Below are 12,163 nucleotides of genomic sequence, written 5' to 3'. Positions count from 1 at the left end.
GGGCTCCTGGGTACATAAAAATAGGGAGGTAGCTTTGATGTAGCTTCTGTTAATCTTTAGGTAGATCTTAGGGCCAGGAACAGAGTTCACATGGATGTGGTAAAATGCCTGTCTTTCCTTTTACTGCTGGGTTTATTACCACCGGGGTTTGTTAATTCCTCCTTGGTTCCTGATTATTTAGCCTGAATGCATGCTCAAATAGTAAATAGTTCTTTGTAGTTAAGAGGCTTCCTCTGATCTGACTTTGTCCCCACGTGAGGATTTTTTGAAATGCTCAGAGGAAATCTGATTGGTTCTTACAAACGCTGTGTTAAAGTTCTTCTGTTATGTCTCCAATCTTTCCTCCTTATACTTAAACTCCTTTAAACTATTATTTACTTTCGACATAATATAACTTTAGTCTTTCACCCTTTTCTGTTACATTTTTGCATACCTTTTTAAACTGTTTCGCTAATGCCCTTACAAATGCTGTGTTAAAGTTCTTTTGTTAATAAAAACGACCTGGGCCAGGAAGTGGAACGCGCACTTTCTCCCAGAGTCTTGCTGGTCAAGCCTCGTGTCTATTGTATTAATCAGGATCCAGTCCGTCCTTTGCCTTCAGAATGCAACAGCAGGGAACAGGAGCCAACTTTTAGAGGATGAGGGGTCTTTGCCCCTTCATAAAATATTTGAGGGGGGCACCCCCCCAGTTGATAGGCATTGCCATTCAAATGGCATGCATGCCCCACATCATGTATTGATTATGCGAGGAGGAGCTTACTAAACCCCTTCTATATTTTATTCAAGTTGGCACCCCAGGTATAGGGCGCTATAGAAATTAAATAAATGCATAAATAAAGCAAGACCATCTTGATCGCCTTCATTTGCATATGTTTCGGCTTGTCAATATCCTTATTATTATCATCATTTAAAAAAATTATGTGCCCTTTATCTGATTTCTCGGTGTTTCAGAACATAAACATACACAAGTTGAAAACTCGTCAAGCCAGAGAAATCTCTCTTTTTCTTTTTTCTTTTTGGATGGAGTTAGAAAGTTTGTTGATCAGCGGACTGCTGTGGAAATAGTCGCCCGTGATACTTATGTGAGGAACCTGGTAAAATGTTAGCTGAATGAGGTAACTGTTAGGTGGATTTGACTGACCAAACCCAAATTGTCCTCCTTCATGGTTCCTCCTCATCCTGGGGAAAAGTGACAAGAGGGGTACTGCAGGGTTCTGTCCTGGGCCCATTGTTGTTCAACGTCTTTATAAGTGACTTGGATGAAGGAACTGAGGAGATGCTCATCACATTTGCAGACGACACCAAACAGCGAGCGGAGGCCAATGTGGCAGAAGGCAGAATCAGATCAAGGGCAGGAATAGTACCAATTTATTCTGCCTTGGTCAGGCCCCACCTAGAATATTGTGTTCAATTCTGGGCACTACAATTTAAGTATCTTAAATTTTGTTTGCCCGGGGAAATCAAGAAGGTGGGGGAACACAATCCATATTCCTTTTATAACACGTGGCAAATGTTTGTTGAATATATAAATTGTTAAGACTGTTGCAGGAATCCACCCAGCACTCATGGGAAAATGTATCGTGATCTTTTAGAACAGGCACCCCCAAACTCGGCGCTCCAGATGTTTTGGGACTACAGCTCCCATCATCCCTAGCTAACGGGACCCGTGGTCTGGGATGATGGGAATTGTAGTCCCAAAACATCTGGAGGGCCGAGTTTGGGGATGCCTGTTTTAGTATAATGAAATGAAACTTTAACACATGACATGCTGAAAGTCTGAAATTCCATCAGGACAAGTTACTTTTTGTTTTGTAACTATTGCTTTCTGAATATTTATCTTCTGTACCATGAAGATAAAGAAAAATAATGTTTTTTAAAAAGGAGATGGGGAAATCATGTGTACTATTCTATCAATCTTCTTGCATGTGTTGAGTTTTATTTGGAGACTGTAACTCCCAGTAATTTCATTATCTGTATGTGTTTCTGTGTGTTCAGCACACATGATTGCAGGTGAGACTGAATAAAACACTTGATCAGAAAAATTAGAAGCATCTAATGTTCCCTGGACTTTTAATAATAAATAATAATAATTTTATTATTGATACCCCACCCTCCCCAGCCAAGGCCGGGCTCAGAGCGGCTTACAAGCAATAATAAAAACAAGATGAATCATTGCAACTTAAAAACAAAATTAAAATACAACATTGAAATATTGAAACATTAAAATATTAAAATGTAGCCTCATCGCAGGAGGAGAAGGAAAGGAAAAAAGAAAGAGAGGGAGGGAGGGAGGGAATCAAATTGGCTCCAAGCCAAAGGCCAGGCAGAACAACTCTGTCTTATAGGCCCTGCGGAAAGAAATCAGATCCTGCAGGGCCCTGGTCTCATGAGGCAGAGCGTTCCACCAGACTGGAGCCAGAGTTGAAAAGGCCCTGGCTCTGGTTGAAGCCAATCTAACTTCCTTAGGGCCTGGGACAACTAGGGTGTTGTTATTTATGGACCTTGAGGCTCTCCGTGGGGCATACCAGGAGAGGCGGTCTCATAGGTACGAGGGTCCTAGGCCGTGAAGGGCTTTGAAGGTCAAAAGCAGCACCTTAAATCTGACCCTGTACTCCACCGGGAGCCAGTGCAGCTGGAAAAGCACTGGGTGAATATGCTCCCATGGCAGAGACCCCGTGAGGAGCCTCGCTGCAGCATTCAGCACCCGCTGGAGTTTCTGGGACAGCTTCAAGGGCAGCCCCGCGTAGAGCGAATTACAGTAGTCAAGCCTGGAGATGACCGTCGCATGGATCACTTTTAGGGCAATGCATGGTGCTTTTGTTTGGCACATAAAAATCTGGCTGCTCCCAAAGACTTGTCTGTCTGTCTCTGCACCACAACACTGCTTTGGAACGGCTTCTTTCTGATTGGTGCTGGTGCTTGAGGATGATGAAAGGTACTTAACAAAAAAAGGTTGGTTTACAAAGAAATTCCCTAAAGCCACGTTTCTAGGGCTAGGCGGGCCATTGTCCTGGTCCCACTCATCTTATGGTGGACTGCAAAGCTCTTAACAGCTTCTGATCAGATTGCCTTCCCCCATGTATTCCCAACTCAACTGCTTTGAGAAAACTGGCACAGTTACCGGTTCCACATAAAACACCTAAATTTGTGAGAAATCAAAATTTTAGTGTGGCGACACAGGTAGACTTTGTAACTCCCTGCCTGCACTTCTTTTTTATCCCTCTTTTCTTTTTGGTGCCTGCAAAAATAAATAAATGTTTGTTTAGGCAAGACCATCCAGATATTTAAAATGTGGACATGTATTTTAATCTGATTCTTAGCAAACGGTTCATTTGTAATTATTTCTAAATATTTTAAATATGTGTGTGTAACTTCTTTTACTGATGAAAAAAATTCTGTATGTGTAGGTGTGGGGGGATGCTCAGAGTCCAGCCAAGAGCCTCACCCCCAAAAAGATGTCTGGGCATTGGCGAAGCCAGGGGGGCAGCTGCCACCTAAATCCATAAAAAATAATAAGAATATGAGGTTCTGCCAAGCGAGAGAGGGCTGAGCTGGGGGGACTCGGCTTGGCAAGGGTTAAAGGGAACCGAGCTGCCTTCCTAGAGAGGCCAGGAAGCAAGGGGGGGCTGGTCCTCCAGAGCCAAGGCCCCTCCCTCCCCAGTCCTTTCCTGCAAGAAAGGGGGGGTGTTGCTTTGGGGGTCTCTCCTGCAAGGGCTGCATCGCTCTCCCCTCCTGGGATCTGGTGAGTCTCCTCTATCCCCCCCCCAGAGGGTGCAGTGGGGAGACGGGGGGGGGTCCCAGGGCTGCAGCAGGGGAGGGGGCCTGGGGGGCCGGATGTGCTCCTGCAAGGGGGGGGGGACCCCAATTCAGGAAGGAGAGGGTCCTGCCAGGGAGGGGCCAGGTCTGCCACGCTCTCCTTCCTGCAGATCAGAGGATCCCTGACTCCCACGAAATCTCCCTTCTTTAAACAAAGGAGTCCCTGGGACTTTAACTCTCTGTGACATCGCTCAGCCTCATTGCGCAACAGAGGAAACATCTGCAAATGGTTTTCCAAAGCTGGACGAGGAGGTGGACTAGCCCCCCCCCCCCAAAAAAAAAAGGTGGGAGAGAAAGGGCAGGAGTAAAGAGAGGGATCCCAGCCCAGAGTCTGGCTGCTGCATTGGGGACCAGTTTCCCAGTGTCTCCCAGGGCAGCTCCCCACGGAGGCCACTGCAGCAATCCCCTCGCACCCAGAGCAGGGCATCCCAGGACCACATCCTCTCTCTCCCAAAGGGATTGTTGCTGGCAAAGCAGCCGGAAATGGGCGCTGCTACTCCCTGAGCCTCCAGGGACCTGGGCATCAATGGCTGTGTGTGTGTGTGAAGCTATCTGATAGAATAACCATAATAAATTGCTGACCTAAATTCCAAAGGAGATGTCTTTGGCCCTGCCCACTTGGCCCTCAGGGGGTTGTCCAGATACATTCCTGGCCCTCAGAGGAAAAAAAAAGGGACCCCACCCAGGAGTCTGTCTTGAGAGTGGCAGAGAGTCCAAGTGCAAGAAAAGGAGACAGAAGCAGGGGAGAAATGTGCCCTGAAGTGGGGGTGGGGGGAGAGCAACTCCTGAGGACCCCCAGGTGAGGACCCCCACTAGAGCCAAGCATCCATTTTCCACAAGATACAAATGACTCCCTTGTCAGTCAGTTCAGACTTCACGCATTGACTGGAAGGCAGGAGCAACCAGGCTGATTCATCTCCCAGAAATCCCTTCACTTCCCTCCACATTTTGCATTGCAATCTTTCTTCTAGGAGAGCTAGAGGCTGCTTCCTCCTATTCCTCCTCTTCCTCCTCCTCCTCCTCCTCCTCCTCTTCTTCTTCTTCTTCTTCTTCTTCCTCCTCCTCCTCCTCTTCTCCTTTTTAGAAAGGCCCTTTCCCCTTGGCCTAGGGGGTGAGGCCCAGACTCACCCTGCCCTACTGTGTTAAATATGTATTCTGTAGTTGACCTCCTTTGTAAGGTTTTATTTTGATATCTTTAAGAGAGTATTTGTTTTCTGCTATGTTGCTTTGACTATAGACTATAGATTTGACTTTCTTCCAATGGTTTTATTTCTATTTTATTGATATTGTGAGATGTGAAACTGCAGTCAAGTACAATATTCCTACAGTGGACGACACATTAGGGGATGTTTTCTAGCACTCAGGAGAAGACTTCCTGTGTCCTCCTGAGCTGGGACAGACTTCCACTCCATGTGACTTGAAGAAGGTGCAGTCTGTTGTACTAGCATGGAGGAGCACACGGCCTCCATCTTCTGATCAGTGTGTCTTCTCCATTTTGTATGTTGCTGTGCGTTTGGAGAAGTGACTCCTTAGTCGCAGTCATTTGGGACTAACTTCTTTATGGAATAGTTCTAGTTGTTATGTAACCTTCAGGGATATGTCTGTGAATGTGAATGAATCTGAGTAAACTGCTTTTATATTAACGTGAATCAGACTATTGTGCTTATTAATTTAAGAGGGATTGCAAGGGATTTTACCAGGAAGGAATCTTTAATAGTAAGACTCAGATGAGTCAGCAACAAGCTGATCGCTGCGTAATCTAAAAAAGGGGGTTGTATGGAACTAGAATATGGAACTTGCTAGTGCATGTTAGGAAGGACATCATTCAATAATATATCTTGTTCTAACTCTCCAATTATCCCCACAGATTTAATATGCTGTAAACCGCTTTGAGATTTATTGTTAAAATATAAAGTGTTATAGAAATTTAAATAAATAAAATAGCTCATGGTTTGGGCTGTGGTGCAGTCCAGCCCTGGTTCCCTCCAAGACTCATCCATGCTTGCTCTGGGATCCTTTTTCTTCTCCTGATATTAGACAGCTTTTGTAACTGAACAATGTATTTGCTTTGTAGGATTTCTAGCGCCTCTCTTTAAGACAGACAGAACTTGGCAGAAGACCAAAGGGTTCCTTCCGATCTCTTAGAGGCTTCTTGAGAGCACAGATGGATGAGCAAGATTCAGCTGGCCTTGGAGCAGGAAGGGGCCATGGCATCCAAACCGGGAGCAGTGGGGGATTCTGGGAAAACTCTGTGCAGAAGATCCTGGGTGAGGTGGACACCCTCCGCTCAGAGGTGCAGAGCCAGCAGTTGAGGCAGTTCTGCTGCCAGGAGGCCAAAGGACCTCGAGAGGTTTGCAGCCGACTCTACCACCTTTGCCATCAGTGGCTGAAGCCAGAAAGGCACACGAAAGCTGAGATGCTGGACCTGGTGATCTTGGAGCAGTTCCTGGCTGTCCTTCCACCGGAGATGGAGAGCTGGGTGAGGGACTGTGGAGCGGAGACCAGTTCCCAGGCGGTGGCCCTGGCTGAAGGTTTCCTCCTGAGTCAGGCAGAGGAGAGAAAGCAGGTGAGAGAGACTTTCCTCTGGATACTCCCAAGGGGCTCCAAACAGGACAGAAAACATCCCATCATGCTCTACTGATGGCTCATTTTTCCCCCCTGGGAAGGCATCCATGGAATGAGATCTGTCACCCTTGAAGCTGTTGGCCCTGACATTCATTTTTTAATCCTTCTCCCCATTCTCTCTTTTGAATCCTTGTTTCTTTTTCAGGGAAAGGATCTCTTTGTAGAAATGGGCCAGATTTCTTCTGAGGCAGAGAGGCCTCCGTTGAACACCAGAGAGAGGCAACTGGGTAAGAAGGGAGGAGGTTTTTCTCCGTTTAGTCTCATTCTGTTCGTTTTTCTTTTCATCTTTTGTTGGGGAGATAGTGGGACCAAGAGCCCAGAGGAGGGGAGATATATTTCGGCACAACTAACATCTGAAATGCACCCAAACATCCAAATGCACTCAGCAGGCGAGAATTTCTCAAATGCCCGTCTGTAGTTTAGATGCACTGATTCACCTCATAGAATCATAGAGTTGGAAGAGACCACAAGGGCCATCGAGTCCAACCCCCTGCCAAGCAGGAAACACCATCAGAGCACTCCTGACATATGGTTGTCAAGCCTCTGCTTAAAGACCTCCAAAGAAGGAGACTCCACCACACTCCTTGGCAGCAAATTCCACTGTCAAACAGCTCTTACTGTCTTCCTAATGTTTAGGTGGAATCTTCTTTCTTGTAGTTTGGATCCATTGCTCCGTGTCCGCTTCTCTGGAGCAGCAGAAAACAACCTTTCTCCCTCCTCTATGTGACATCCTTTTATATATTTGAACATGGCTATCATATCACCCTTTAACCTCCTCTTCTCCAGGCTAAACATGCCCAGCTCCCTTAGCCGTTCCTCATAAGGCATCATTTCCAGACCTTTGACCATTTTGGTTGCCCTCCTCTGGACACGTTCCAGTTTGTCAGTGTCCTTCTTGAACTGTGGTGCCCAGAACTGGACACAGTACTCCAGGTGAGGTCTGACCAGAGCAGAATACAGTGGCACTATTACTTCCCTTGATCTAGATGCTATACTCCTATTGATGCAGCCCAGAATTGCATTGGCTTTTTTAGCTGCCGCGTCACACTGTTGGCTCATGTCAAGTTTGTGGTCAACCAAGACTCCTAGATCCTTTTCACATGTACTGCTCTCAAGCCAGGTGTCACCCATCTTATATTTGTGCCTCTCATTTTTTTTGCCCAAGTGCAATACTTTACATTTCTCCCTGTTAAAATTCATCTTGTTTGTTTTGGCCCAGTTCTCTAATCTGTCAAGGTCATTTTGAAGTGTGATCCTGTCCTCTGGGGTGTTAGCCACCCCTCCCAGTTTGGTGTCATCTGCAAATTTGATCAGGATGCCCTTGATTCCATCATCCAAGTCGTTGATAAAGATGTTGAATAAGACCGGGCCCAAGACAGAACCCTGTGGCACCTCACTAGTCACTCTTCTCCAGGATGAATAGGAACCATTGATGAGCACCCTTTGGGTTCGGTCAGTCAGCCAGTTAGAAATCCACTGAGTGGTAGCATAGTCAAGACCGTATTTTACCAGCTTCTTTACAAGAATATCATGGGGCACCTTGTCGAATGCCTTGCTGAAATCAAGGTAGGCTACATCCACTGTGTTCCCTTCATCTACCAGGCTTGTAATTCTGTAAAAAAACGAGATCAGGTTAGTCTGACATGACTTATTTTTCAGAAATCCATGCTGACTATTGGTGATCACAGCATTCCTTTCTAGGTGAGAGAAGCAGGCACTCTGGGCCTCCCCTTTACCTTTTTCCTCTTGCAGGTGACACAGTGATACTGGCTAGACCTCTTCATCCATCTCTGAATGGGGAAAGAATGGAAGCAGCGGCTGTGGACCCAGATCAGGTCAGGGGAACCTGCCTTGTGGGGACAGAGGTCAAGGGGTGGAAGAATGTCCTAGCTCAAGGAGTGGTGGTGAACAACAGTGTTGTCTCAGAGGAGGACATTTCTCTTCTTCTTTTAGGGTCCAGTGTGCTTTGAAGATGTTGCTGTTTGTTTCACGGATGAGGAATGGGAGTTGCTGGATCCTGACCAGAGAGCTCTGCATAAGGACGTCATGGAGGAGAATCGTGGGATCGTGGCCTCTCTCAGTAAGGCTCCCTGTGGGATCATAATATCTGTTTTTAAATTCAAAATTCCATATGTGACGAACCTCATATATTTTCACAGAACTCAGCAGCGCCCCCTACAACACCAGATATCACAATCCCCCCCCCCAAAAAACCTTGAACAGTAAATTACTGTTTTTTCTGTGAATGTTCTTCCTCCAGTTGCAGCTTATTAAAGAAGGATCAGCCTGGTCTGAACTCCCCAGACCCTTTTAAGTATAAATGTCAGAGTTGTTAGGGAAGTTGAAGTAGCTTCTGTCAGGTTTTCTGTTTTTGTTTATCCTCCCGTCAGTCTTTGGCTGTCCAAAGAGAAGACTGACATTGGAAATGGAGGGATGCCATGATGGACGCCAACAAAATCCATTCAAGAGAAGAGCCAGGCTTGTCGAATCACAGGTTCCCCTAAGGATGTCGGTTGATCCCCGTTAATTAATGCACCCAACCCTTCAGAAAACCATCCATCTAACCCACTTCTGTTATTCCTCTGTTACCAGGGTTAACAAGTATTCTTCATGAATTTCTCCCTGAGTCTCTAATCCATTACTCTTCATTGCAGATAGTGATGGACTTGAAATTAAGAACATGAGTGACCATGATAAAATCCCCACAATGGAGAAGCTGAATAAATATCTTGAAAATGGAAAAAGTTCCTATTCCACTTGCCATCAAAGAAATCCCATTGGGAAGCAACCATATCCGTGTGTGGAATGCGGAAAGAGCTTCATGAAGAGCTCCTCTCTCACTTTCCATCAGAGAATTCATACAGGGGAGAGACCCTATCAGCGTGTGGAATGTGGAAAGAGCTTAAGTCAGAGCACCAATCTCACTTCACATCAGAGAATTCATACACGAGAGAAACCATATCAGTGTGTGGAATGTGGAAAGAGCTTCAGTCAGAGCGCCAATCTCACTTCCCATCAGAGAATTCATACAGGGGAGAAACCCTATCTGTGCATGGAATGTGGAAAGAGCTTCAATCAGAGCTCCTCTCTCACTTCCCATCGGAGAATTCATACAGGGGAGAAACCCTATCAGTGTGTGGAATGTGGAAAGAGCTTCATGAAGAGCTCCTCTCTCACTTCCCATCAGAGAATTCATACAGGGGAGAAACCCTATCAGTGTGTGGAATGTGGAAAGAGCTTCAGTCAGAGGTCCAGTCTCACTTCCCATCAAAGAATTCATACAGGGGAGAAACCCTATCAGTGTGTAGAATGTGGAAAGAGCTTCATGAAGAGCTCCTCTCTCACTTCCCATCAAAGAATTCATACAGGGGAGAAACCCTATCAGTGTGTGGAATGTGGAAAGAGCTTCAGTTACAGCCACAATCTCACTTCCCATCAAGTAATTCATACAGGGAAGAAACCCTATCAATGCTTTGAATGTGGAAAGAGCTTCTGTCACAGCCACAGTCTCACTTCCCATCAAGTAATTCATACAGGGAAGAAACCCTATCAGTGTGGGCAATGTGGAAAGAGCTTCAGTCAGAGCACCAATCTCACTTCCCATCAGAGAATTCATACAGGGGAGAAACCCTATCAATGCTTTGAATGTGGAAAGAGCTTCAGTCACAGCCAGTGTCTCACTTCCCATCAAAGAATTCATACAGGGGAAAAACCCTATCAGTGTGGGCAATGTGGAAAGAGCTTCAGTCAGAGCACCAATCTCACTTCCCATCAGAGAATTCATACAGGGGAGAAACCCTATCAATGCTTTGAATGTGGAAAGAGCTTCAATCAGAGCTCCAGTCTCACTTCCCATCGGAGAATTCATACAGGGGAGAAACCCTATCAGTGCATGGAATGTGGAAAGAGCTTCAGGAAGAGCTCCAATCTCACTTCCCATCAAAGAATTCATACGAAGAGTGGAAAACCCTTCATTATACAATTTTCAGCGCTAGGGAAAAACACACCAGTTTAAACAGGCCTTTGGCTGATTGACATCTAATGCCCTATTTAAATGTGGTGGGGAGTTGGGGGTTACAGGTTTTGGGCTGTGTGTTTTGTGTTTTCATTGTGTGATTTTATGTTGTAACCGTCCTGTGATCTGTGAGTGTAGGGAATGGGAGCCAGCTCTTAGAGTCTGAGGGGTCTTTATCCCCCCAATAAGATATTTGAGGGGGCCACCCCTCCAGTTCATAGGAACAGCCATTCAAATGGCATGCTTGCACCGCATCCTGTGACTGTTTAACTGAGGCGGGGCTTACTAAACCCCTCCTATATTTTATTCAAGTTGGCACCCCTGCTATAGGGCGCTATAGAAATGAAATAAATATAATAACACCATCTTGATCGCCTTCATCTGCACATGTTCCAGCTTGACAATATCCTTCGTTTTATCAACATTTTAAAAAAATTATGTGCCTATCATCTGAGGATTTCATGGTGTTTCACAACATAAACAGACAAGTTGAATGCAGGGCTTTCTCAAAAACAAGTTAAGCCCGATAAATCTCTCTTTTTCATTTCTTTTTTTGGATGCAGTTACAAACTTTGTTGATCAGGGGACTGCTGTGAAAATACTGCATCTTGATTTTAGTAAGGCTGTTGACAAAGTCCCCTGTGATGAGACTTCCGGCGGATCGCGAAGTGAAAGCAAGTGGGATCTCTTGCTCGCAGGAGTATCCAGCTATCGGGAGAGAAAAGGGGGGTCTGCAAGGGCGCCGCAGCCTCCCAAACACTCTTGGAAGGGGATCCAAGAGGCAGGGGTCCCAGCTCTGCCGCAAAAATTCTCCTCCGGCCACCAAGTAACCCCCTTTTTGGAGGTGACGAGTGTGGCGGGGTTGAGACGTCGGCAGCGGGAAGCCATTTCTATCTCTCCTTAGCGAAGCCCCGGGCTTGCGCACAAAGCGATCCGTTCTCAAACAAGAAGAAAACGAATTGGGATTTTTATGCTTGGATTCGGATAAATTTGGACTAATTTGGACTAATTCGTGGTGGCAAGGTGCTAAAAAGGAGGTCAGCCTTGCCGGGAATCTGATTTTAACACAAGAAGAATTCGCGGAACGGAAAGACTGTAAGTTACGACAAGCGGCAAAGTTTCTTTAAGGATATTACGAGATATTTGTGGGGGGAAGCCTCTCCAAAAGATTGACTTCGTAATAAGTAAGGGAGAGGGGGAAGGAGAAAGGAAGACAGCGAGATTACTTTCACTTTTTTAAAAAACTGCGTAGTTAAGCTACGGACCCTGAGGCATTGATGTGGAACGATATAAATAAGTGCAACTCAAGTAATATAAGAGATTTAAGACGATAGACACCTAACCTCTTTATTTTTTGGTTTTTTCTGTTGGGATACTTAAGGACTTCGAGACTGTAAAGCCTTTATTTTTCATATAAAGCAGACTCTCCCCCCTCGTGTGTTTGAAGTTATACGCAAGGGATACAAAGCGCCATTTTGTTGCCAAAGAAGAATACTCTGGTGGCTATTTAGTTACCAGGGAAAAGAACTCCATCTACCCCAGAACAGTGGACACATTCGGGCTTACTCTTCCTTGTTTTTGCTCCCTCTTCATTTTTTTTGTTTTTTTGCCGTTTTGCTTTTTTGCCTTTTCTCTTTTTTGACGGGTTTTGGGGGGGTTCCCCTCTACATTCTCTACTCGGAATTTGGGCTTTGGATTTGGGATTTT

At 45.6% G+C, this 12,163-nt stretch overlaps 2 protein-coding genes across 2 annotated transcripts in view; both read left to right on the top strand.

The window, feature by feature from the left end:
• LOC307215030 (uncharacterized protein) overlaps positions 1–12,163 on the top strand; it is a 47,391-nt gene that overhangs the window by 8,692 nt on the left and 26,536 nt on the right. The window lies entirely within an intron of this gene.
• LOC307214762 (uncharacterized protein) lies at positions 5,731–10,598 on the top strand. Its single transcript, XM_079973743.1, has 5 exons — positions 5,731–6,382; positions 6,587–6,668; positions 8,194–8,276; positions 8,395–8,521; positions 9,096–10,598. Exons 1-5 carry the CDS (start codon positions 5,981–5,983, stop codon positions 10,454–10,456), a joined length of 2,055 nt encoding a protein of 684 aa, XP_079829869.1. The 5' UTR covers positions 5,731–5,980; the 3' UTR covers positions 10,457–10,598.

This window comes from Podarcis cretensis (assembly GCF_951804945.1).
Source record: "Podarcis cretensis genome assembly, chromosome: 4".
NCBI lineage: Eukaryota > Metazoa > Chordata > Lepidosauria > Squamata > Lacertidae > Podarcis > Podarcis cretensis.
This window is presented reverse-complemented; position numbering and strand designations above follow the sequence as displayed.